The sequence below is a fragment of the Patiria miniata genome, unplaced genomic scaffold (genome assembly GCF_015706575.1).
Source record: "Patiria miniata isolate m_02_andy unplaced genomic scaffold, ASM1570657v1 HiC_scaffold_29, whole genome shotgun sequence".
Lineage (NCBI taxonomy): Eukaryota > Metazoa > Echinodermata > Asteroidea > Valvatida > Asterinidae > Patiria > Patiria miniata.
The window spans coordinates 6,782,259-6,809,974 of record NW_024037068.1 but is presented as its reverse complement, the minus strand read 5'-3'; the positions used below and the strand labels follow the sequence as shown (position 1 = coordinate 6,809,974).

The 27,716-nt window shown below is 41.8% G+C and overlaps 1 protein-coding gene across 1 annotated transcript; it reads left to right on the top strand.

The window, feature by feature from the left end:
* The first annotated feature begins 4 nt into the window (after nt 1–4).
* On the top strand, nt 5–26,174 carry LOC119736012 (monocarboxylate transporter 13-like). Its single transcript, XM_038209992.1, has 5 exons — nt 5–382; nt 2,778–3,047; nt 18,078–18,221; nt 18,933–19,865; nt 22,790–26,174. The coding sequence occupies exons 2-5, from the start codon at nt 2,849–2,851 to the stop codon at nt 22,924–22,926; spliced, it is 1,413 nt and encodes a 470-aa protein (XP_038065920.1). The 5' UTR covers nt 5–382; nt 2,778–2,848; the 3' UTR covers nt 22,927–26,174.
* The last annotated feature ends 1,542 nt before the right edge of the window (nt 26,175–27,716 follow it).

The window sequence follows — 27,716 nt, the reverse complement described above, 5'->3', positions numbered from 1 at the left end:
AGGCCACTGTGGCAGCTCGACGAAAGCTGTTCTTTGAAATGCTGTAATGTTCATGCATGACAGAGTTATAGCAATGGTGTGACGTCGTTGTCACTTTCTTATGAATATACGTCGAACTAGCTGAAAATTCATGATCCATTGACGAAATGTGCTCCAAATAAAAACACCGCGTCCAGCCAGCGGTGGGGTAAAACCACAGAGTACGGATAAATGCGCATCATACATGCGCAGCGAATACTCGGCGTCGATATTTCATTTCTACCTCCCACTCCTGGGATTGATCGTCACTTGTCAATCTCGAGGACTCGAGATACACATACGCTGTTTCACAACGGACCTCTGACAAGAGCGCTAAATCACTGACGGTCACTCTTTGAAACAGGTATTTTGGACTACCACTTTTCATGTTGTCAATATATCGTCAAATTGACGGTTGTCGATTTCTTTTTTTGTTGTTGGCGTTGTGTCACTTTAGCAGTGTTGTACATGTAGTCAAGTCCATCACAAGTCCGGTCACACGTAAGAGTGGACGGTTAGGAACGCCTTAGTCACAGTTCCTTTGAATTGTGACTTGTGTTGGGACTGGATGGCTTGTTTCTGGACTTGGGAGGTATACTTGCATGAGCTTGTGATGTACCTAACTATAACACGGCACTAAACTGTTTCTATAGTTTGTGTTAATTTAAGCTGTTGCTAATAGTCTGTCCCAGGCATCTTATCAGTCTGTACCATGTCATGTCTGAAATCATTCAAGATGCAAGTTAAACAGCCAACGACTCGTCAAAGTCATAGCGGATGCCATTTCTCCGGGCGTGCGATACGGTTATACACTGAAGAATTGCCTGGGTTAATTTAACCCAAGAAAGGGTGAAAACTGCAACTACCCAAACTTGGGTTGTTCTATAACCAATTGTTTGGGTTATAATTGGCCTTATAATTTCTGTTAAATTCAACCAAAAGTTGTAGTCATACAAGACCAAATTAAATTTGGTCATGTATGACCACAAGTTTTGGTTGAATTTATCAGAAATTACAACCCAAACAATTGGGTAAAGAACAACCCAGTTTGGGGTAGTTGCAGGTTTCACCCTTTCTTGGGTTAAATTAACCTAGGTAATTTTTTTAGTGTAAATGCCACACCCGGGATTCTTCCCCACTCTAAAACATCTTTGGGGAAAAAAAATTGTTGCAACCTGACGCCACTTTGTTCTTCATATATCATCTCGATGAAGGTCATTAATTGCAAAGATGATGATAAGACATGTATATGGGACTGAGAAACATGTCCAATTTTGTTAGGAAATACTCACCATATCATTTAACCAAATACCAATAGCAGGGAGAAATATGATACCTGAGTTTACTAGTGCTGCGAAAGGTTTGCAAATATGTATGGAAACTGTTTTGGAGCAATAGCCTAAATGTCTAAACTCGAAACAAGTTTTGTTGTCGAATTTTAGCCATTCTCAGACATTACAGGGGAAAATATATTACAGGAGCAAAATGAGACATTTCAGAATTTTTCAGAATTATAGCGTTTTTGTATTGTTACTGGTTTCGACTACGATAAATCTGTTTTTGATCGCGACGCCAACGTTCTTCACGAACCAGAATCAAACGGCCAATTTCGTGGCTGTGCTTATACGCTAGAAAGCAAAGAAAGACCGCTAACTTTATGGACATAATTCCGCACTAATGTTGATGCGTATGTCACAGGCGTAAAAAGTATTCCCCCTTATTCTTTATTCACCCCGCAAACCTTTATTCTGATTCAAAGCATCGTCTTGAATATTCATTTTCATTGACCAATCACTTTCGCCGTTACCACAATAGAGATTCGGAATACGGGGCGCAGCCCGCGTTAGCGCCATTCCAATGCTAACCGGAGCCGAGGGAACACCTTGTCCTAAACTGAAACTGGGCCAACATGTGGATTAGGTTTTCAGACCCTGCCTAGTTCCGTGGGTTTTCCCCAAGAATAGTCTTCTGGGGGATTCCTCCCACCTCTAAAACCGTTATTTCTTCTCATTGTCTCATCTATGTTTCTTCAGGGCTGCTAGCTACATTGCGGTGCTTTTGAGGAATCGTTGATTTTATTACAAGAAACAATTAGTAATATAAGTTTACCAGGCTATTTTAAACATTTATTATTCGAATTCACCTTTTTTAATATTCAAATTCGTCCATCAGCAGCGCTTTAGTGTGCTCCCAATGTTAATTTCGTCTTTTGTCAGACAATTTCAAAATCAGTTCAAGCAGAGTCAAACAATGAGCACACGTTTTCGTCCCGAGGTGTTTTCGATTGTCTACGCCAAACCTTGCTATTCAGAAATCAAATGCGTCTAATTGATTTATATAATAAGACGAATCTGATTTTTTGGAATAAGAAGAATTTGATCTGTAAGGACGAATATTCTCGACCCGGTGACTAAAAGAGGTTGACCAAACTTGTATTGGTTAATGACTAAATTGGTTTTGTTTAAGAGTGTGACAATTTTCTCGGACGACATTGAATGTTAGATATGGTGAATTTGAAAGAAAAACGTTTTAAAATAGCCGGGAAAACCTATAACACTACATGTAGTTACCTTGGCAATGATGGCGACCAGACAGTTAAGGGGAAAGACAAGTCCTGAAAGTTACTTAAAAGCTCAACTAAAAAAGAGCAGGGTGTTTTATTTTTTTATAGGTGTGCATACCTTAGTATCTCTCGCCTGGGCTTGTAGTATTGTTTAATCTTTGTAAAATTGAAATACGTTTCTGTCTTTCTCCAACAGATTATGCCTCACTTGAGACGCCGCGGGCGCCCTTGTGCAGAAAATCTTTGACGTCACGGAGGCGGGGTGTCATGACGTCACCAGGAGCGGCCCCGGATGGTGGGTGGGGCTGGTTCGTCCTCCTTGCCGCCCACTCCACTCTGATCTTCCGGGAAGGCATCGCCAAGTGCCTGGGCGTCTTCCTGCCCACCTTCCGGGACGTCTTCGGCACGAGCACGTCCCTGATTGGCTGGATCAGCTCCCTGTGCGTGACCTTTGCTGATTTCACAGGTGAGTGTTTCCCTTACGCGTGCTCTGATTGGATGTTTTCCGTGCTTTAAATACGCAGAAGCCTTTGGCTGAATCAGGTCTCTGCGCTTGACATTTGCTTATTTCACGTCAGGGTTTTTCTTCGTGTCTGCTGATTGGATTTGCTGCAGAACTCATTGAGCCTGGAATGTTTTGAGAAAAAGAAATCGTCTGATTGGTTTACTAAAAGTATTTGCGCGTGACTTTTTATTATTGCAAAAGCGCGTTTCTTTACAGCGTGTGTTCTGATGGGTAATACTCAGTATCTCATGTAAAACAGCTAGACCCTGCTACTACCTGTCATTGGTTCAATCAAATTTATAACACGTCCTGATTGATTTAAAACCTCGCAACCTCGGGGTATCACTTCTTTTGGAAAAATTGCTTCGAAGATAAGACAAGCTTTTGGAAGTAGCAAATACTTTATTGGCGTTTTAGTCTGGCCTTATTTCAAAACTGATTTGCTTACCTTATCGTAGGGACGTCTGCCCACATCATATAAACAAACCCAATTTACCGTACTTCTTATTTTGCTGACTGTGCTGGTTGACATTGTCGCTCTTTGGATCCTTTCACATTGTTGTGGAATAATTGATAAACTGTTTCAACTAAAGTCGAATCCCTTACTTAGCTCACCGTGGTAAAAAAAAATATCAGTAGCTCAACACTTTAATCAGAAGTTCATTTAGAAAGGAAAATTAAACGAAATCACCTGCCGTGTGTTACAGAAAGTCTCATTATCACCGAATGACGGGGGCAGGTGGTATTTTGTAGTTATAAATAGCTTTTTAATCAGAAATCACAATAATGCAACACAATGCATGCGGCAACTGAATACGTATAGCCTTCAAGAGAGAACAAAAGCTAAATGGAGTGCCGACACCTATGAGCAGGATGGAGACGAGTTTGATCATGGATTCGTGTTAATTTCCGCACGGCATTACATAATTCGATTGAAGAAGATGAGCTGAGACGTCGATCTCTTTTAAAGAATCCCCGAACAGTTAAAAAGTATGTGTTTTCGCTCGCCCCCACCGCCCGGACATATTTGTTTGCATCAAAGTAAAGTCATTGATCATAATACGCATGCGTGAAGCATATCCCGTGGTGCCATCTTATTCGAAATAAGTTCTTATAGTTGATAGTCCACTGCGGTCAGTGTGGCTTGGAGCATGCTGCGTTGAATCGGTGGTCTGAATACTGCAGGTTCCGGGTGCAAATCATTGAGGAATATCACTTTTTTCGTTTTCATTTTTTTCCCCGAAAGTGCATTGTCTTCCCTAAGCTGCGTTCAATCAGGTCATTATCGGTTGTTTAGTTGGTTACTATAGGTTTTCAATGTACACTATGAAAAAATACTGAAATTTGCTCAATCCGTTCAGAGAATATCAACATTTTAACACAATGACCCCAAAACCTGTTTCGTCACACACACAAAAAGACAGTTTATTGTGTATTCTGACTGTTTGGAACAACAAAGAAATTGACTCAGAATACTTGTTCCAACAACTGCCAACAACTGTGGCATACAATGTCTTTATTTACAGCCCTTGTTAGGCAAACAATACGATTTATAAAATCTTTTTTTCTTGTTTTAAAGACGGTCCTTTAAAGGACTTTGTTTCGGAATATGTTTAACTTTTAAATTGGGGGGGGGGGGGAGTCAAAATGAGCTTTATATAGTCAACAGAAATTTGCTCCCTTATTGGGAAGGCGAATCAATATAGGCCCCCTAACTTTAAAAATCCGCCCCCAATTTTTGGAGGGCGAATCAAAGTATACTCCTAAGTTTAATTGTCATCAGAAATCCGCCACCTTAAATGGGACGATGAATTTAACCTCTAAGTCGTCCACAGAAATCCGCACCTTATTATTCACAGGGTGAATCAAAGAGTGCTCTAAATTGGCAACAGAAATCCGTCCCTTTGTTGAGAGGGCGAATCCAAGGAATTAAGCCCTAAATTGTCAACATTTTAAATCCGCCCCTTATGAAGAGCGCCGATTAAAATATGCTTTAAATTGTCAACGCAATTTCTCCCCTTATGGTGGGAAGGTGAATCGAAGCATTGCGCTATGATCAAAGTAAACTCTAATTTACTTTTCAACAGAAATCCGATGACTAAATCACTCTGGAAATATGCAACACTTCACAGGGTTTAGGTAAAAATAAAATCTGGACAAATATCCAATAGTTTGGTGATTTGTCATCCTTTTTACAGAGTGTTTTGAATATTCAGAAATAGGTGTACTCAAAACAATTTTTGTACTCATTTCTATAATCGCCACTCAATTCAGTCGACGAAAAACTACAACCCATACAAGTCAGTTCATTTTCTCTTGGCTGGTTGATTGATCATTCATACAATTTCTTTTCCGCAGTACAAAACAGTAGTCTTCGCATAAAAAAAACCGATTAAAAAGGAATGTAATGTCAGCCTAATAGTGCTCAAACATATAATTATACAAATTGCATCTATGACTTAGAGAAGTTTATACCCAATATGAGATGTATGTGTTTATTAGTCATACTAGTCATTAGTTTTTTATCACATCAGTTCGGTTTTTTTTAGAACGTCAATAATTATTTCACCTTGCAGACGCACATTTGTGGATTTAACTTCTTTTCGTTAAGTACACACGATGAAGCTGTTTTTGAATAACAAATAGAAAATAATGTATTTAAGCTCAATTTTGTGGAACAGTTCTCCCACTTATTTTCTGTTACTTTGACATGCTTCTGAAAATATGTAACAAAATGGCACTTGGGCCACTAGGCCGACTTCCATAAAAAAAACCTCTGGCCAATGGTTTTTACTGACCATGTTGTTTTCCATAATCACCCGTATGGGCATAGCCTAATGCTTCTTCTGGAAGCATGGATTAATTTCTGAATAATGAACAATCAAGTTTCAAGCCCCCGGGAACGGGGGTGCTGTGGATGCATCTACCACTGCATGATCATGATCACACCTGCAAAAGAAACACACAGAAAAAATCTTTCTTTATTTTTTCTCCTCGTTTTTTTTTTTTATTCAAAATTTAATGTCCATATTTCAAAATCAACAAAATCATGGAATGTTCTTAATCATGTAAAGTTCCCCTCCTATCTTTAGTATATTTAGTTTAGGAATTGGCACATGTATTGTTTGGCACAACAAACTCACTAGGGTGTTGCAAAGAAATTGCACAACGACATGGCTGATACGTATCTATTAGGCCTACCGCATACGTTTTTGCAGCATAAAGATGTGCCTAAGTACAAACATAAATTTTTGTAAGAGTCTCACTCGGTATCTATAGGCTACAGCTTATTCTTACTGATTCAACCTACTTCCCTCACAACCGTACTCTCATTTCATAACTCATGTCAATTAACAACTTCATACGAAATAGTTTTCCTACCTTCGTCATGGTTGAAATGGAGGAAGGAAGATGTCCGTTTAATGGCTGCCTGACAAACTGAGTGTAACATATCCGTATACACGTACGCCTAACATTATACTTGAAGCATTCCGTGTAGCTTGTCATTTAAATGAAATCAAGAAATAATACAGATGATTTTGAACGATCAGTCAAATGAAAGAGTGCTATTGACGAATTCGTATTTCGTCGTCAAAAGGTCATGTGCAGAGTTTCCACTATTTTCTCGAAAAGTGTAGTGCGCATTGAGAGCTGAAACTTCAACAGGTTGGGTTTTAAATATTTTAGTGGATTTTAAGTGTCGTTATTATTATTGAAAACCGATACAAATGCATGAAAAACAAATGAAAGAAATAAAATTGAAAGTTTACGACGATGAGAAAAAGTCTTGCCCACTGAAAGACAATTCAGCCTTGAAATGACATTGTTTCTGTTATCATGATTACTTATAAAAAATGTTCAAGTAGGGATCATAACGCACCTCTCAATTAAGCAATTACACGGTTTAAAAACAGCTAGCCTAGGATTAAAGTTAAAATCCAATTAATGAACCGTTTACCCCCCCAAAAAAGAAGTCATCTTTGAGCCATTTAGAGAGTCAGTAAGCAAATATGCCGGGTAACAGAGCAACTCAATTAAATTTAATTTATATCCTCGATATACAAGAAATTTTATTTGCGCAGACGATTGACCTAATCGTGAAGTAGTCCCTTCAGTCATGTGGTTGCGAAGGGCGAAGATATAGGTGTCTTCACACATACATGTACATGGGCGTCGCGAGGGGGGGGGGGGCGAGGGGGGCGCTCCCCCCCCCCCCGAAAAGCAAAACAAAAACAAAAACAAAAAAAGAAGGGGAAAAAAAAGAGAAAAAAAGAAAAGAAAAAGAGGCGCGAAGTCATAGTGGTGTAAATTTCATGAGGGGGGGGGGGGGAATGTCCCTGCCCTCTCTAAAACTGATAAATCGAGAGAAATAAAAAGAATTTTTTGGGAAAAATATTATTTGCCCCCCTCTAGAAAAAATCCTGGCGACGCCCATGCTAACATAGCATCATCGATCGAGTCCCGCTTTTTTTAAAACACATCAACGGCGGGAAAATAACAAACTTCATTAGTCAGAAGGAATATATATACTAATTTAGACAAGTATTCGATCTTTCTTCAGAGACATTGACTGCGCGTCATTTGTCAAAACCAGCACTGATGGCTAATTTGGGTTAGTCAATGACTTTCTACACGTAACTAATGTACATTAGTCAAAATGACAACTTATTTTAGTCATCACTGACGGCAAATTAGTCTTCCATAACAGATAATTAGTCATTCAGCAATTTATTACCAAACAAAGTTATTCATTTTGACAAACAAAGAGGCCTCAATGACGAATTAATTTTTAGAGTGTAGCATTCTGTACTCAAGATACACTTTCCCGCTGGCATTAAACAATTAACGTGTAGGCTTATACAAAACATGTTGTGCTAATATCTGTCTTTCGTGTATCGGTCGGCTCATTACCCATTATTACACGTGAACCGTGGTCATTGTTACTTTGGAACAAGCTGAAGAAATTGAATAATGACCAGAGATAAAAATACAGCATTCACGACTTTGCAGTATAACAGTAGAAACGTTATAAGAGCAACAGTATATACAAAATAATGAAATTAATTGTCCTTATCTCAAAAAAAGAACACATTTGCTAAAAAGTCAGACGAAAGTGGCCTGGAATCGCCGCAGATTGCACCACAGAGCATCCAGAATGGAAACTTTTGTTAGGCAAGCCCGCGGGAACGGGGGTGCTTTGATGGAAGCTTTGAGCGGAAAGCAATAACCTCGGCCATGACAATGGTGGCAAAGTTGATTATGCGTGCCAGGATTTTTTTCATTCGATCTTTCAATAGAGTCAAATGTTCATACCTTTCCTCTGAATGTTTTTCATTTCACAGTTTTATTGACGTGTCTAGCATTCTGTACTCAAGATTAACAAATAGAAAGGTTCACCGTGACACAACCCCTAAAAGGAGTGGGACGGGCTTTTATTGAAACTAGTCATGCTTAGAGCCAATTCCAGGGTAGTTTCGTTTCAATAAAAACGCTATTCATGCTTTAGTCCCCCCCCCCAAAAAAAAGTCTCCAATTTCTGGTATGGAGCTTGCCCAAAAAGTGGTGCGGCGACGCGGCTGTTTTTTTTTTTTTTACCTGAATTTTTTTGCTTCAAATGTCGGCTGATGACTGCAAATGGTGCCCGACTAATAGTGCAAATATATGGGAGTCCAGAGAGGCCACATAAAGCTTATTCTCGACCATAACCCAATCTAAAAACACGTTAAAATTGTGCAGCAGCAGGATTCCAGTCAAACCAGTGAGTTTGGCGGTTTTGAGACATCATCTTTCATTGAAAAAAAACCTTTTTAATGTTAACGACGCGCATGGCTACGGCGACGCGCGCGCATACCAGAAACCGGAGACTTTTCTTTTTGGTCTTAGTCAAAATGACAACTTATTTTAGTCATCACTGACGGCAAATTAGTCTTCCATAACAGATAATTAGTCATTCAGCAGTTACTAAACAAAGTTATTCATTTTGACAAACAAAGAGGCCTCAATGACGAATTAATTTTTAGAGTGTAGCATTCTGTACTCAAGATACACTTTCCCGCTGGCGAAATAATGAAATAAATTGTCCTTATCTCAAAAAAAGAACACATTTGCTAAAAAGTCAGACGAAAGTGGCCTGGAATTGCCGCAGATTGCACCACAGAGCATCCAGAATGGAAACTTTTGTTAGGCAAGCCCGCGGGAACGGGGGTGCTTTGATGGAAGCTTTGACCGGAAAATAACCTCGGCCATGACAATGGTGGCAAAGTTGATTATGCGTGCCAGGATTTTTTTTCATTCGATCTTTCAATAGGGTAAAATGTTCATACCTTTCCCCTGAAGGTTTTTTTTTCATTTAAAAGTTTCATGGACGTTGCTAGCATTCTGTACTCAAGATTAACAAATATCAAGGTTCACCATGACACAACCCCTAAAGGGAGTGGGACGGGCTTTTATTGAAACTAGTCATGCTTAACGCCGATTCCAGGGTAGTTTCGTTTCAATAAAAACGCTATTAATGCTTTAGGCCCCCCCCCCCCCAAAAAAAGTCTCCAATTCTTTTTTTTTTTTTTTTACCTGATTTTTTTTTTGCTTCAAATGTCGGCTGATGACTGCAAATGGTGCCCGACTAAACTTATTGCAAATATATGGGAGTCCAAAGAAGGCCACAAAAAGCTTATTCTCGACCATAACCCAATCTAAAAACACGTTAAAATTGTGCAGCTGCAGGATTCCAGTCAAACCAGTGAGTTTGGCGGTTTTGAGACATCATCTTTCATTGAAAACAATTTTTTTAACGACGCGCATGGCTACGGCGATGCGCGCGCATACCAGAAACCGGAGACTTTTCTTTTTGGCCTTAGTCAAAATGAAAACTTTTTTTTTTTTTTTCATTTAACAGTTTCATTGACGTTGCTAGCATTCTGTATGCAAGATTAACAAATAGCAAGGTTCACCGTGACACAAGCCCAACCTAAAAGGAGTGGGACGGGCTTTTATTGAAACTAGTCATGCTTAACGCCAATTCCAGTGTAGTTTCGTTTTAATAAAAAAGCTATTCATGGTTTACCCTTTGCCCCAGACTTGCCATCTACCGATCATAAATATAAAGATGTATTAGGTCTGTAAGTCTTTTTTTTTTTGCCATTCCCTGTAACAAACAAATAACACTGCAAATATATCGAGAGCTATACATCGTTTGGTGAGATAGAACTAAAGCGGCCCCTGGCCCTGTGGCCCCACGCCGTAATAAAACAAAGCATACACGAAGGAATTTACTATGCCCATATGTTTGTACAGCAAATGTCCATATTTTTTAAACTCCGGGAGGAGGCGTAGTTTAGATGCCCCCTGCCGTGAATCGCACCGTCGGATCCCACCAGACGCCCTGCTCCGTTTGTCTAGTCCATGTTTTACATGGATATTGGACATTGGACAGCCCAATAGGTTTGTATAGCGAACGTCCACATTTTTAAAGTCCATAAAAAAGGCGTGATTGTGATGCCCCCCTGGCTGCCGTAAATCGCATCGACGACTCCCACAAGACGCGCTGCTAAGTTTGTCTGGTAATACACAGACATTTGAAATGCCCATATGTTTGTACAGCAAATGTCCATATTTTTTAAACTCCGGGAGGAGGCGTAATTGAGATGCCCCCTGCCGTGAATCGCACCGTCGGATCCCACCAGACGCCCTGCTCCGTTTGTCTGGTGATACACGGACATTGTATATACCCATGACTTTGCATGGCGAATGTCCATGTTTTACATGGATATTGGACATTGGACAGCCCAATAGGTTTGTATAGCGAATGTACATAGTTTTAAAGTACAGGGGAGGCGTAATTGTGATGCGCCCCCTGCCGTGAATCGCGCCGACTGATCCCTGGAGACGCCCTGACTATTTTGTCTGGTGTTACACGGACATTAGACATGGCCCTAGCTTTGCATGGCGAATGTTCCATGTTTTACATGGATATTGGACTTTTGAAATGCACGTAGGTTTGTATAGCGAATGTCCATATTGTTAAAGTCCGGGAGGAGGCGTGATTGTGATGCGCCCGCTGCCGTGAATCGCGCCGAAGGATCCCAGGGGACGCCCTGACAAGTTGGTCATGTAAGACACGGACACTGGAAATGCTTGTAGGATTGTACAGCGAATGTATCTATTTTTTAAAGTCTAGGAGGAGGCGTAATTGTGATGCGCCCTCTGCTGTAAATCGCGTCAACGACTCCCACGAGGGGAGCTATAGTGGAGCTGCTAATAAATAATAAAAAAAAAAAAAAGTGAGATTTGGTATTAGACCGGGAGCTAAGTTGAGGTTAATTAACAATTGTTTGAGCTCACATGGTTTGATGGAGCCAGGCCATTGCCAGTCAGGGGGTTACTGACATGGCCATTCTAAAGTTGCCCTAGGTCGGTTGGGGGTCAAGGTCACTGTCCAAAATTTAATAAGATGTCGCGCACGAGTGCCGTTTTTGGATTAAAGTGTTGAGATTGACCACATGATACCAAAAATGCTACTTTAAGCACGGAAAAAATCGGATAAAGTTACATTTCAAGAATGATTTAAAGATTGTATTTATATTTCATATATATATATATATATGCTGCTTAGGCCCCGTATGTTTGCCCAAACCGTGCCCAAATTTGTGATAAGAGCATGAAATTCGGCGTGCAGAGCCAAAACTTTTTGAAAACTCATTTTAAGAGGTCGACCCACAATCAATCTTGCCGATTTGGGGGCGGAGCTTGATTTTTTAAAAAGGGGTGAAAGGAATTTAAAAAAAAAAACCTCAGAAGAACTGTATTAAACATTCATTTTTCTTCTTTTTGCGTGCCTTGAAGTAAACTTGGACATTACATAAAACATTCTAGCATTTTACCAACGTCATTCAGTCCCTACCTGATTCCGTGGGTTTTCCCCAGAATATTCTTCTGGGCTTTTCCTCCCACCTCTAAAACTGTAATTTCTTCTCATTGTCAACTCTCTACAGGTTTCGTCAGGGTTTCGGGCTACTGTGCCTAGTGCACGTTTGAGGAATCCTTGGTTTCATTACCAGAAAGAAATAAAATAAAATAAAAAATAATAAAATTTGTGGACGTTGCCTAAATGTGTAAAGGGCTGGCGTATACGAGAGGATTGATCCAATTGTCACAAATGTCATGCATTTTCGTGGCAAAACCATGAAAAGTGGCAGGCCTGGTTGAACTTAAAATGGGCTGAACATATTTTTTAAAAAGGGATCCACTTAGAAATTTTCCCAATGTGGGCTTTATTTATTTAAGGGAGCTGCTAACCATATCACTTCCTTCCATAGTAAAAACGCTCCTTTCAAAACTGCTATGCCTGCACTCTTATCTCTTAACCTTTTGGCCTTGTGTAAAAACAACGTCCCCCACACAACCACGCACGAGCGCGGAAGTGGCCCATTGCATTGTGCATAGTTGTCCATGGATAAAAGAGCTTACTTTATTGGGTGGATATTCTTCGTCTCATTTTGGACGGGTGTTAACATTGCCCAATCATGATGAATTTTACATTGATAGTGAGCTTATGAATCACCAAGTCTACTGTGCGATTAACAAAGTCAAAGGAGGGCGCTAGCGGAAATTATGGCGAGTTGAAGATGGTCAGTGCAGCATAAACTCAGCGAAAAAGCGACTTTACACACACATTTGAACCAAAAACTGGGGAGAGCTGTGAAGTTTATCCCAAAAATAACGGAGTTTAATCGGCTTCTTATTAATATAAATCACATTAACTGGAAGCATATAATATAGCCTTCATAATACTCGATTAACGACGAAAACTTTTACCGCGTTTGTTAGTTATGACATAAAAACTGAAAATACCCCGCTGATTCCATGTATTGTTCCAATGGGGGATGTTCGAGCGGTCGTGTGGTGCATTGAAAAGGAGCGAAAAGGAATTGATATGAATTTAATTCTGATTAAAAAAGACATTGACAAATTTAGATACCGCCAACATTTGCTGGATAGCTCTGTAGATTGAGCACTAGAACAATAATCTGGGGGTCGCAGGTTCAAACCTAGTTCTAGTTCGTTTATTTGTTTAACTTTGAAGAAAAAAAACACACAAAATATCAGTGCAAAACTTGAAAGAATTTGAACAAATTCTAGCAATTATTCAGTTTTTTAAAACCACCTTCAACGTTTTCTCACTAGTAAATTATACAAGTTCGTAAACATATGTTTTTTTAATCAGAAGGCACTTGATAGTCCATCATTTTAAGACCGTAAAAATATGGACATTCGCTATACAAACCTAAGTGCATTTCCAAAGTCCAATATCCATGTAAAACATGGACATTCGCCGTGCAAAGCTATGGGCATTTCCAATGTACGTATAACACCAGACAAAATTGTAAGGGCGTCTCGTGGGAACCGTCGGTGCGATTCACGGCAGCGGGCGCATCACAATTACGCCTTACGTTTTTAAAACTATTGACATTCGCTATGCAAACTAATTGTAATGTCCAATATCCAATCTAAGTTAACTATGGACATACGGGGGCATCATGCAAAGCCATGGCCTGTACAAGCGAATGTGAATGTCCAATGTCCAATATCAAACTAACTTTATTGTCTTCTGTTCGAGCCCCAGTGAGTCATAGACACACATTATTCTCGCTTGTGAGATCGTTTCATTCGGTCACGCACGCGGCCCAAAACGATATTGATTTCGCCCCGGGCTGGCGCGGCAGCGTAATATGCCGTTGCGCACGTAGCTGTCTCTCTGCACGGAATCTGGAAAGAAATCAGGTACAATCTGGGCGGGAAGGGAAAAGCCATCTTGAAAAGACGACAGTGGGCAATGTGGAAATAGCACAGCATTGGGAGTATACAGTCGACTCCCGTTAGTACGAAATCCGCGGGACCCTATATCCGAATTTCGTATTATCCGATCAATGGTTTTCAACTCATTGTTAACTAATTGTGTAAGCCCTATGAACGTGCACGATGTTCACGTGCGTAATCAAAATGAAAAAGAACATCGTTTCAGGTGTGTAGAACTATCAAACAAAATAATTATTTAAAAAGTGTTTGTGAAAATATGTAAAATGTAAAATGTAATTATATTCTTATTGTGATATGTAAATAAAAAAAAACGAAAATGAAAATAAAGTTATGCTTTGGAATAAGTATAGTGCATTATCTTCAGGACCATATGCCGAAGCCAGGCGGGTGTATGATGTGGAACAGAATGACAAAGAAGCTACCTTTCAAGTGACCTTATAATAATAATTTTGAAAAAAATGGTGGGCGGGGGAGAGGGGGGTTCGCAAATGTATCAAACTTTCCATTATGCCGGGACCACACATGTCGTTCCCCAAGCATATTCGAATAAAATATAGTAGCCTACATGACTTTTGATTCTATAGCTTAGAATAGCTGATTCAATGGCTCCAAACTCGAAAATGATTTTTGAAAATGGTGATCTTTTGCTAAAAACAAAATTGGTTAAGTTGGTCAGAAATTGTCTCAAATCGCACCACAGAGCATCTAGAATCCAGCCCCCCCCCTACCTGGGGCCCTTAAGAGGGCCCCGAACCCCACGCCGTTTAATATGCTTTGCATTCAGTTCTGATCGAAATTACCCGTGAACAACTGAAACCAATTTAACGCCACGATCTTGAGAAAAAAATGAATAGTTAATAGGTTTTCAACTCGAACATAACTGTAGCTGGTAAAATAGCCTATTGGTTAAATTGCTGACCGTGATTGGCCTACCCTGAACCCACAAGCACGCTAGCACACATTTGAACAACTGACGCTGTACAGCATGTAGGCTTACGTGCAGCCCCTACGTATACAATTAAGTGTAAAGTCTGTCATTTTGAAGCACGGTGCCAACCATGGATGTCGATCGATGGGGAACGGGGGGACATGTCGTTTTTCTCAACTATTTTCGTTCCCGAATAAACAAGTGTGGCCTACATTCGATTCTATAGCTCAGAATAACGTATTCAATTACTACCAAATTACTCGAAAATGATGTTTAAAGTAGTGATCTTTTGGATAAAGTGGTCAGAACGGGCAACGGGGGCAATGACCCCCCACCAAGAAATAGCGAACCCCTCTTTTTAAGTTAAAGTGACGTCGCAATAAAGGCAGGCACTGCATACACCACCATGTTTTCCTTAACAAATTGGTTAAAGTGGTGAGAAATTGCCTCAGATCGCACCACAGTGCTTATACAATTCAAGAAATTGTCGGGGCCCATATTTATAAGCGGGAGCCGAACACCACGACGTCAGTTTTGGACCCACTATTTGGGGGACCACATTTTTTTGGGCCCCCAAAAGTGTTCTGGATCCGCCCTTGCAGCAACTTCGTGGTATGTGCATGGTGAAAACGGTGCTGAAATTAAAGCCTCAATAAATAAATGGCGATGGTTTAAGAAAAGTGGTGAAACACCTTTGTCCACGTGCAAGTCTTTGCCATGGTCAAGTCAGGTCAACACAATAACACCGCGCTCTTAAAGAACTGCGATAATTTTAATTATACGTCTACATGACTGCCATAGAAGCGGACAAATTAGTTTTTGACTATTTTCTGTAAACGGCCGCTATTTCCTAACTCGAGTTTTATTTGCGACGCCGTTCTCACCATATACGACCAACATTTGGCAGTTTAGGAATATCTGACAAACAATTTCAACATGTCTCTTCTATTTTGAAAAATCTGCCTCTGAAAGTGTGTAAACTTGTGTTTTTGGACCACCCTGCATACCCATGCGTATTGATAACGTAGATGAATTCCAGAAACTGATATATATATAATCATATTTTAAATTCACTTAGGGCCCTATGGAATGGTATCAGTGGCTGTCTTTGGCTGTCACAAAGTTACTGTCACAAAGTTACTGTCAAAACATTATTTGGGTCATCATATCTACAATATTTCATTCCAATGCCTTTGGAATTCTCAAAGCTTTTGCTGTTTATTTACATGTATTTCAGCCAAGGGCGTGAATCGCTTCTCAAAAGTAGGGGGGGGGACATAACTTGATGAGCACTAATAGCGCAAAACCATAACGGCGTGGCGTTCGGGGCCCGCGTTTCAGGGCCCGAAACATTTTGGATTGTAGATGCTCTGTGGTGCGATCTGAGGCAATTTTTGACTATTAAAACCATTTTTTTTATAGCAAAAGATCATCTTTTAAACATCGTTTTCGACTACATTATAGCCATTTCGACTACTTTATAGTAATTGAATCAGCTATTCTGAGCTATGGACTCATTATAGTGCGCTACAATTTTGATTCGGGGACGAAAAAAGTGGGGGGGGGGGACAAACGATATGATATCACCACCCCCCCGCCCCACACACACACACACTTTAAAAAGTGTGGGGGGGGGGGGGGCGTCCCCCACCGATTGACGCCCATGTTTCCAGCATTCGGGGTCATTGCTACTGGGGCGACGGGTTACCTTTTTTCAATTTTGTAAAGTGACGATTTTGGTCATTAGATTCTGATGCCATTTTGTGGTAGTCGATTTAAAACAAAAAAATATCCCGAACCCTCCGAGCAGTTAGACTGTTGATGAAAATCCCCGGCGATATTTTAAGAGGATATACCAAAAAAGAGTTTCAGGGGAAATTTCGCCATGTTTCCCCGGAAATCGAATCCGCTGCCCGCCCCGTGGTCATCTCCGATACGTCAATGGGGAGAGGTAGTGGCTCATGCACGTAGACCCTAGAACCAGACGAGCGGATACTTTATAATACGAGAGACGATCGCCTCACACAGAGCGGATCGATGGCAGTCTATACGAAGCACCTGTCCGCGGCACCAGACAAAAATACTATAGCCGGGGGATAGCAGGGAGTAAGGATAGTCGGGGCGGTTTCACTGCAGATCGTTCAGATGAGTGGAATAATCTGGCCACAGGGATTGTGCACTAGTCTTCGAAAACTTTAGTGGATTAAAGCTGCAGCTCTCTCGGACAAAAGAGTGCAAGATTGTCTGGTGACATCACTGCGTTCTAACAGTGGATGATACAAGCTCGCCTTGCCTATGATTTGATGTTATCCCATTTCTACCCACGAGTTGGCGAGAGACATAATAATAGGAAGGCGAGAAGCTGTCTACTGAAGATGATGAGCATGTTAGTCTGGTCTCAATAAAATATCAAGACGTGTTTGGGACCAAAGCACCGAGTCAAGTTTTGATGATTTCAACATATTCCTGTGGACCATCTCACAATTTACTTTTGAAAATTGCCTGTTATGCTCACGTGAAGCAGACTATCATTAGAGAGAAAAAAAACACTTCACTCTATAAAACTACATGCTTATCAATGTAAATATGATTTTCATATCGAAATTACACTAGATATGTGAAAGCATATGACGCACTTACCCGGAATCTTTGCCTTTCAGTATTAAACAAAAGGCATGACGTCGTAGAATCACTGGCCAATCAATGACATCCAAGATAGTGGGGACCGAAGGGGGGGGGGGAGAAAGGGCGGATCTAGAGCACCATTTTGTTGGGGGGGGGGGGAATTTAGTCCCCCCCCCCCCCAAAAAAAAAAAAAAAATGGGACCCCAAAATGACGGCGTGGTTTTTTTTAATTCTAGATGCTCTGTAGTACGATCTGAGGCAGTCTCTTACCATTTTTTGTTTGAGGAAAAGATGGTAGTGTACGTCACTTAAAAAAAGGTTTCTTTTTTGGGGGGGGGGGCAACTGGCTCCGTTCCCCCTCCCCCCCCCCGAGCTGCCCTTCACGGGGGCCATCCCTCCGAGGTCGATTTTGTAAGTTTCAAACAAGAGCATGTGTGATGTCGGCTGTTTCAAATCGATGGATTTAGACTATCCATCTACTTTTCAGTAGCGTATCAGTGGAAAGTTAAACAATCCTTCCAGATGCACTGGCAGTGTTGAAGTTCCTAATTTTAACATACTTCTTTCGAATACTTTTCTTTCCCACTTTGATAAACCCCGTACAACTGCTTTCTTTATTCCAGGTCTAATAAGTGGACCGCTCTGTCAGCGGTTCGGCTGCCGGCCTGTCGCCGTGGTGGGCGGGATCTTTGCCAGCTCTGGGCTGATCACTGCCGCCTTCTTCGCTCAGACGATGTTGCAGTTGTCCTGGCTCCTGGCCGTTGCAGGTAACTGGCCATTCTATACCTTGTGAGGGCGCTGTACATGTATAACGCTTTGCACAGAATTGCCATTTTACAACTTTAGGTCGTGAGACAGTTCGAGCGAGCAGTAGGCCTATGGTTTAACTTTAGTTTGACTAAAAAGAAGAAAGGCCTCCCAAAAAACAAATCAAAAGATGTTTAGATAGTTGTCATCCCGTACGACGCACAGTTTACCGTTTGTCATGAGCTGTGCCATGTGTCCCCCTCCTAGGCCTAAGTGTTTGAAACATCAGGCACAAAATAGATGAACAGTAGCATCAGGCGCGTCGTAATCATTCGTCATACAGCGCCGCTTGGTAAAATCAATCCACGTTACCTCGTGGTGGTTCTGGAACCATATGGAATTTGAAATTCTATGGAATCCGGCTTCTTTTTCTTATTGTGGACTCCTGGCTCGCGTCCCACTTCTCTGTCAAGATATCCTGTGTAGGTCTTTGACCATTATTACTACGTGGGAACACACTGAATATAGACGTAACCCCAGCTCCAGAAGCCCGGTTCAGACATTGCGTAGGCGTGTTAGTTAGTTCACCCACTTTGTGAGTGCACAGGCCGGAAACTCCGCATTCCACGTACTCCAAACTTTAAAATATACCGGTTTATGCTGATCTAAAATCTAAATTATACAATTTACTATTTTGTTTTATTGTGTATTTCTTCAATTTCTCTCGGCAGGAATTGGATTAGGGCTGGCCCTAACTCCCAGCCTAGTTATGATCAGCCGCTACTTCGACAAACGGTACAGCATGGCCAACGGCCTGGCCTACTCCGGGTCCGGGGTGGGGATTCTAACCCTGGCCCCTCTCTCGCAGGTGCTGATCGACGCCTACGGGTGGCGTGGGGCGCTGTCCATTATAGGTGCTATGTCCTTGCACGTGACTGCCTGTGGAGCCTTACTGAGACCGCTCCGCGGCTACGGCCGCGAGAAAAAGGACGTAGAGAAGCAGGCCGTCGGGCGTCGGTACCAGCGGCTCCCGTCCAACTTCGACGAGAACGGTATCGATTCTTGCAACGATACCGACGACGACTCCAATAACGCACCGGCACCGGCTCGGATGGGGATCTCAGAACCGGAAAAAGAGTGCAAGCGATCCTGCTGCAGCTCCTGCTGCAGTACGTGCTGGCGGTCCAGCGAGGGCGTCCTAGGCCTGTCGCTGTTCACAGAGCCGCCGTTCGTGCTGCTGATGATCGTGCAGTTCTGCGGGCGGTTTACCTACATGGGCTGGCTGATCTACCTGATCCCGCACGCCATCGAGAAGGGCATCTCGCCCATCGATGCCACCTTCCTGGCCTCGGTGGCGGGCGTGACGAACATCATCGCCCGGGCCAGTCACGGGGTGCTGGTGGACCGCAAGTGCCTGACAGCGACCCAGCTCCTGGCCATGGCCGCCATCTTGGCCTCGGTGTCCTTGCTGCTGGACCCCGTCCTGAACTCCTTCGAGACTCTCACAGCCGCCTCGCTGGCCTACGGTCTGGCCAGTGGCATCTATTTCCCCATCTCGGTTGTGGTGGTCAAGGACGCGGTCCACCCTTCCAAATTCGCCAATGCCTTGGGGTGGTCGTACGGCTTCGCCGGAGTGGGACGAATGCTGGCGGGTTTTTTAACAGGTAAAACGGGAGATGTTTTTTTATTAGTTTCTTCCCCCTCACATGTTAGATGGCGGCACATTGAAGCCGCGTGGGATCTTTTTTTCCAATTACCCAGAAAATACCTACTGATCGAATGACACAAGCCTTGCTCCAAGTGAAGAAATGACTGATATCAAATTCCCCGCGAAATTAGTCTGCCTGAAATGGTATAGGGTGCCGACCCTCGGGCACACTTGTTTACGTGCATTAGCAACGGAATCAAGTTCCGAGATCAAGACATGTTTAGGATTGTTCCTTTTTTTCCTGAATTTTAATGCTTAGTTTGTAGCGACTGAGCTAACACTTCAATACGTTAGTTCTTATGCATGTACCCCGTACTTACAACGTTTAACTTTCTTACATTTAATTCGACCACTTTTGCTCTTTCAAACGACCCAAAAAATGCACGAAAAAGCAAAAACAATATGTAATCCTATGCACCATTAAATGTTACCTATAGGTTGAGTTAACATAGAGAATTGAAAGTATTTCATGCCAACTAGCCGCGGTTTTTCTTATAAAAACTGTTTGCCCCCGAACTGGGCAAGAAACCTGCTAAAAATATATTTTGCAACAGTCGTAATAATGGGGCATATATGGAATAATTTGGGGAATTGTGCCATTGATGATACAAGCATGGCATTTGGCACACAGTCAGAGTATGTCTTAAGAAAGATATATTTGGTTAAAGGGCCATTGCAGATTTGTCCTTTGAAAAAAAAATATAGGTAGAATAACAAGCAACTTTTAAAAATTTCAAATTAGCTGCCATTGCTTGTTATTCGACGTGTAAGTTTGTAAAGGACACATCTGCGGTGACCCTATATAGCCAAATATCTTTCTCATGACATACTGTGACGACCTCTATATTTCAATATTTGGGAATACAGCTGAAAATGTACCAGAGTCAGGAACAATAACAATCAATCAAACTCTGATGTGGAAAGTGAAGTTCTTCCTCTGCGAAAATTGGTTAAAATCTGTACACATGCATGCGCGTCCAAAAAATTAAGATTTTACCCTACCAAAAAAACCCTATCAACCATCAGGTATGATCGGGCAGACTGAAGCGTCAGGTTAGGCATTTGTATCTGACGAAATCGCATGTAAGGACCTATATACACTTTTTGATAATTGCATTGGTTTTGATTTCAAACGCCGGTTTACCAAAGATCCGTTGAATTTCACAACCTTTGGCTGCTTGGTGTTATACTCGCTGTTTTCACAGTGCTAGGCTATGCGAAACCTGATTTTATTTAATGTGTACATAAATAGAATGTGTCACATATTCAAAAGTTTATGAAGCAACAATGACTACAAGCGAAAAAGTTTTTTTTTCATAAGAGTTTTCGTTTTTGAACACGGCTGTGGGCGTAAGGCAAGAAAGCCATTAGCTAAATGTGTTATTTTGCCTATATGACATTACTGACAGACGGGCTACAATCGACGATTGTTCTGTCCCAAATGTACCGAAACACGACAATCATGATCTCATATCTCCTATTCGTCATTGTTTTGGAACCGTTGTATAACTTTTTTATTTTGTCTTCTTCAATTATTCTTCAATAATGAAACTGCTACAGGGTGAGTCAAAACAACTGCAATGATGCCAAGGCGCCATTTTTTTTTTTTCAAAAGCAAGTTGAAGTTGTGTTATACCCCTGTCACACCGGAGGTGCGGTGCCACTGCGGTGCTTGTACGGCATAAACCGCAGTGGCACCGCCATGATCGCCGTGGTTCCGCAGTGGTTCCGTCATTGATCACCGTAGCACCGCGGAAAACTGTCAAAACCGCGGACCTTCGCGGTGGCACGGCGTAAACTTTGAACATGTTCAAAACTTCCGCAGTGCCACCGCGGGTTGGGCCAATCCGCAGTGGGATCGCCGCGGCACCGCCATGACCGCCGTGGCACCGTACAAGGACCGCAGTAGGACCTCTATCACCGCCGTGCCTCCGCAGTACAACCGCCGTGCAATCGCGAAGGTCCGCGGTTTTGACAGTTTTCCGCGGTGCTACGGCGATCAATGACGGAACCACTGCGGAACCACGGCGATCATGGCGGTGCCACTGCGGTTTATGCCGTACAATCACCGCAGTGGCACCGCACCTCCGGTGTGACGGGGGTATATGACGGGTAGGGGAAAACTATGAAAAACTACTGCCGGTGTCACTACGGTGATGGCGGTTTTGACCAAAAACCGTAGTGGCACCGCGCCTCCGGTGTGACGGGGGTATAAGAATGACATATGTGTTAGTGACCCTGTGTGAAAAAAATGAGGCTAGTCGCATTTACCGTTTGTCTTTATACAGCGGTACCCAATTTACGTTTTTGTTCACGAGACGTCTATAACAGCACAATAATTATGTGTCCCCAAAGCCGTTCTTTCCATGAGGTCTAGAGCTGAGACATGCACTCATTTGCCTTGCAGGGTTGCCAAGTAGAGGGCAGAGCTCCAATTGTGTGAACAATGAAGGACACAGTAACTATAGTATAGCCCATGAGAAACTTTGCATAAACATAAAGAAGTGAAACAGAAAAATAAAGCTTGAGCTAAGATTCAGTCAGTTTGAAATCTGTGTTGTCCATAATGTCTTTATTGTACCGTTTCCGCTCTTATGCAAAATTCTGATGGCTCGCAGACAAAAACGTAAATCGGATACCGCTGTAAAAAGTTTCGCAAAAGACAAACGGTAAATGCAATTAACTTCATTTTTTTTCACACACGGTTACTAACGAATATGTCATTCTTACACGGTTTAAAAAGTTCAAAACTTCCAGTTGGTTTTGAAAAAAAGAAAGATGGCCCATTTTCATTATTGCGTTTTTTTACTTACCCTGTGTATATAAAGCTGATGACGTCATTTGGTATAAATCTTTCTGTCATTTCTTGTCTTTGTGCAGGTTGGTTGTTCGACTATTTTGGTAACTACGATGTTTCTTTTATTGTACTGGGAAGCATCCAGCTAGTCGCCGTATTTCTACTGCTCGTAAGCTGTGTGCTAGAATACTGCCGCAAATCACGCAAAGTAGGCCTATAGCCGTCGACTGGGACACTAACAATACGATCGTCAGAGTGTGCAGTGAAATTGCGTATTCGGCCGTCAATTCAAACTCATCGCGCGCATTGACTTTTATCCTAAAGAGTTGTAAAGTGTCATCTCGTACGTAAAGTGCCCTTACACTTCACAGTCTGTTATGATGGATGCAGAACCCTGAAAGTGGAAGGAACTTTGCGAAGGTGGACTGACTGACATTGACCGACCTCCACTCGCAATCTAGACTTGGCTCAGGTCGGGTCCAGTGCCTCGACTTGTCCTGAAATGCGACCGTTACAGAGTTCACGGTACTGAACATTGGTGATGCAAAACCAGCTATACCAGCATGCAGCTCGTGTAATTAGCAAGATGCATGTCAAAATTGTGTTTTTGTCCTGATCTTAAAAAAACCCGTGATTTTGAAAGAAAGATGCATGTCAAAATTGTGTTTCTGTCCTGATCTTTAAAAAATGTGATTTTGAAGGGTAATCAAAGGGATCTTGTCACATGAAATTATGAATGCAGGCTTTTACCACCTGGTCTCATTAATTAATCAATCAATATTAACAAATATTAACAGGTGCTGATTATTAACAAAACTAATGTTAAAGGCTACAGCGCTTTGATTGTATTCAATCACAGTGAAGAAAAACTATGGAAGATTCTTGAAACTGAAATTATTAAGGATGTTTTATTGTGTTATAAAAAGGCAAAACTTTTTCTCATCGCCTTTAACTTCTACATAGAGGGTTAAAATTTAAAAACCATTGTGGGGATAAGCTTCGTTTACGGCCGGACGAGACGCGGAAACATTGAGCAGTGCAATCCTTACCTTAACTGAAATGATGTCATTTTAAACCTCATATTTTGGTGGGTTTTTAGCCGACTGTTTTCCATCAGTTAAAAAGTAAAGTTTCGCCCATTGTAAATACACGTTCACGTAGACCGACATTGCAGTTTCAGAGGGGTGCATACCTATGGTCCCCAATACCTACCTATGTTCCCCAAACCACAACCCTAAACCTAACCATCTAACTGAAAGCCTGGCGCGCACTAGAGCTATCTGCTTCGCCAAATGTCCATCGTGGCCGATGCGTCAGCAGATAGCTCCCGTGTGCGGTCAGTTTTACCAAAGATTTTGGTCATTCGTGACGCTGCGCCAAATATCTAACATGTTTGATAATTCTAGTCTCTCGTGCCCAAAGTCACTTACTGTGTGCGGTGAACGAAAGCTATCTGCTTTCGGCTTGTGTGTTGAGCGCATGCGTGCTTCTGTCATATGACGTAAAAAGGCAAAATGGCTGCGCCCAGTGAATTTGTGGCGACTGCAATCTTGGACGACAAAAACTGACCGCACACGGGAGCTATATCTGCTTACGCCATCGGCCACGAATGAATTTTGGCGAAGTAGATAGCTCTCGTGTGCGCCAGGCTTAACTCTAACCCTAACCCTAAGGATTTTGGGGAACATCGGGTAGACCACGTTTCAGAGCCCAGTGCAATAATTGCTTTCAGGTGCTCTTCCAGTGTTGAAACATCTTATAGGCCTAACACCACAAAAGAGAAGCTGGCGTGGTGCATAACATATGTAGCGCGTTATGTGACAGAGGGAACCCCCTCCCCCTCTTTTGTGTTGGTCATTAATATTGTGCTACCAGAATCTCAGTACATGTAATTCTTTTCAGATATCTAGGGGGATTGTTAGATAACAATACTTTGGGGTATGCATAGGGTATAGGTAGATTGGGGGTGGGGTGACCCAATGTCACATATCGTGCTGGGAATATTGCATAATGTTCAACAAAGAAAATTACTGGAACGATTTTGACTAGTCCTTTGATGTTTTCTCCAAATTTGTTAATCTTATTTATTTTAGTGGCCGCTGTTCAGGGATTTCACGAACCGTTCACGAACCTATATCAATTATTTAGCAATGCTTCAAGCCTGGGCAATGGTACACGGGGATCACTCAGAGAGGATATGAATTTTTGTAAATTACATATCGATTAAACCACAAAGAAAAAAACTGACAAGAGCGTCAGCTGCTCAGACCCCGTTGCCGTCAATTGCTTTATAAAACCTTCTAAAAAGCCAATTCGGTATTCTAACTGCGCCTGCGTAAATATAATGGGTCATAGGTCATTCGAGTAAAAAAAAAATCTCCAGAAGGACGAGCCATATTGGTTCTTTGTGGTACTTTTCTGCAAGTTGGCTTAGGTTTAATGAAATATTCAACCAGTTTAAAGTTGGCAGCAACCTTTTGTAATTATTCTTCGTCAGACGTTAGTATCCGTAATGGCCTTTGACCTAAACTACTTCATTACGAGGGAATAAAATATGCTTATTATACTAAAACAAATCCTGGGAAATCAAACCGGGTCTATACACAAATTTGCAGGGCGAGTCAAAGAAAGTGACCGAATTAGATTAAAGATAAAAACATGTGGCTCGCTCCATTTCATAAAAAAACACCTACTTAAAGTATACATGTCATTGACTAGTAACCGTGAAAAAGTCACGTAATTTGCGTGGTTTATTCCCAAGTTAAGTTTATCTTATAATGAGGATTACAACATTCAGCTGTTCACCACTGATCATTTACCGTTCTACGAACTGATGAATACCCATTAAATACAATTAAAATATCCTCTGTTCCCTCCTCGGTGAATGTAGGAGAACTTGCAAAGGAAAACATACCAACATCGCCATTAATATTTCAGAAAATACAAATGACTTGTTCCTCATATTCAAAACACAAACTCTGACAGTAAAAATAAAGTTTAAGACTTGATGTAAATGATACACAGGGAGACTCCCTATTTCCACATGCTCCCAAAGGTATATCTTACGACGCCAAAGGTAGTATTTGTGGTTGTAATCGTTATCGTAAATGAAAGGTGCAAGCCAACAAGGCTTCAGTATTAATGTGTGGAGTTCGAATCCTACCTTTCATGACAGTTATAGTAAATAAATGCTGCAGAGGCCTACTGTGGAAAGAAAAAATTATGGTATCACGATGTCGCCATTTCATAAGCATATTTGTGGGAACTTGGACTCTATGCTATGATCGGAGTTGGAGTAAAGTGTCACGTACGCAATTAACGCAGAGACAACTGTGAAATATGTGCAACGAGCAATTTCTACAATCTTGTAAAAATAAAAACACCGTAAGCTCCATCTAAAAGCAATTGAGTGTTTTAAAATATGCAAGTATTCTTAAACGCAATAAATTTGCAAGTCTAACCATGTCATTCTGAGCCTGAGCGTGTCTATTATTTGTGTCTCTGTTTTCCTCCAGAGCTTTAGCTTTAAGATAGATTAATAAGTTGTTAATTACAACTATTATGAAATATTTTGTTTTATACAAATCTTCGAAAACAAGGAAGTTCCTACCCGAATCTGAATCCTGACAATGAGACAGGGTGGCGGCCATTTTCTTCTTTTCGACCTATTTGGACGACTCTCAAATCAGCGACGGTGCCGAGGGCCACAGTGTTCCCCTTTAGTGAGAGGATTTTAAAAAAAGGCAAAGGTCCTCAACTCATGGCTCCGTGCGCCAACAAAAGAGGACGCCCTTTTACCTAGCAAAGACGTCCCATGGGCGGGACATTTAGCTGGTTGACGCGCACCGTTCCTTGTGTGTGACGCACGTACACCAGGGGATTTGTACTATGTACACGCAGTGGTACGGCCGGGCCGCGCGTCGCGGCAAAATTGCAGTCAGACAAGATGGCGTCGGTCGGTCACCCCCAACTGTACTTTCTTTGCCGGTGAGGGGGTACTCGTGAACGGAGCGGATAGGAGGCGCCAATTTTGTTTTCTGCTTCGGTAGGGATATAGGGACGAGTTCAAAAGAGCAGCCTGGGCGCTGCGCATATTAGCTTGACTGCAGGCAACTGAGCCACGCTTCAATGATTCTTCCAGTGAAATGTTCCCCTAATTTTTATTATTTTATGGAGGCAAAATGACCGGTGAAAAAAACCCTGTCTACCTTTCATCACACATGGGCGAGTGTCCTTTCCAAGTCTACCCCGCCCCCTCCCCAATTTAAGTGACCTTGCTACGCCACTGGACCCAATGTAGAGGTCGGCCCTGCTGCATAAGTCCTAGGCCTGTGTGCTGATGATGTCACACTTTGTTTACTATGGTGCTCAGTGGACCGTGGGCCCCATTGTCTCCATAGGAAAGTGTAGATGTAAACAAAGTGTGACATCATCAGCACACAGGCTTGTTGGGAGACCTGCCTGCTACTCAGTTATGGAAAGAAAACTTAAAATACTCATTTCCCGGAGTGGCTCATAATCAGATTATTTATTAAACCACTATCAGATCCAGAACATGCATGTAAAAGGTGAAGCTAAAGAATAACAAAAAAGAAAACCATAATAAGAGAACAGTAATATTATAACATACTTTGAATGGAATCAGAGCCCGCCCATACATAGTACATGCACAGTTGATTCTTTTCATGGTCAAAATGACACTGTGCCTAGGTTTCCGAGTCAAGTTGACGGGGAAAATGACCAAGAGACGTGTAATTTTGACCAGAACCCGGAATCCTGATCAAATCGCGGACCCTAGAATTTTCAGAGTCAAGGAAACTTGTCCTGCGGGTGATGTTGTAAGTAAACATTGTCATGTTACAAAGTCGGTCAAAATAATTATGCAAAATAATCAATATGCCTGAATCATCATGTCACACATTGCTCACAAGTATTGTTATACCTCTGTCTTAAATACTGTATTTCCATTGGCCTAGAATGATCAAGTGTTAAGTTTATAAAAAGTTATGG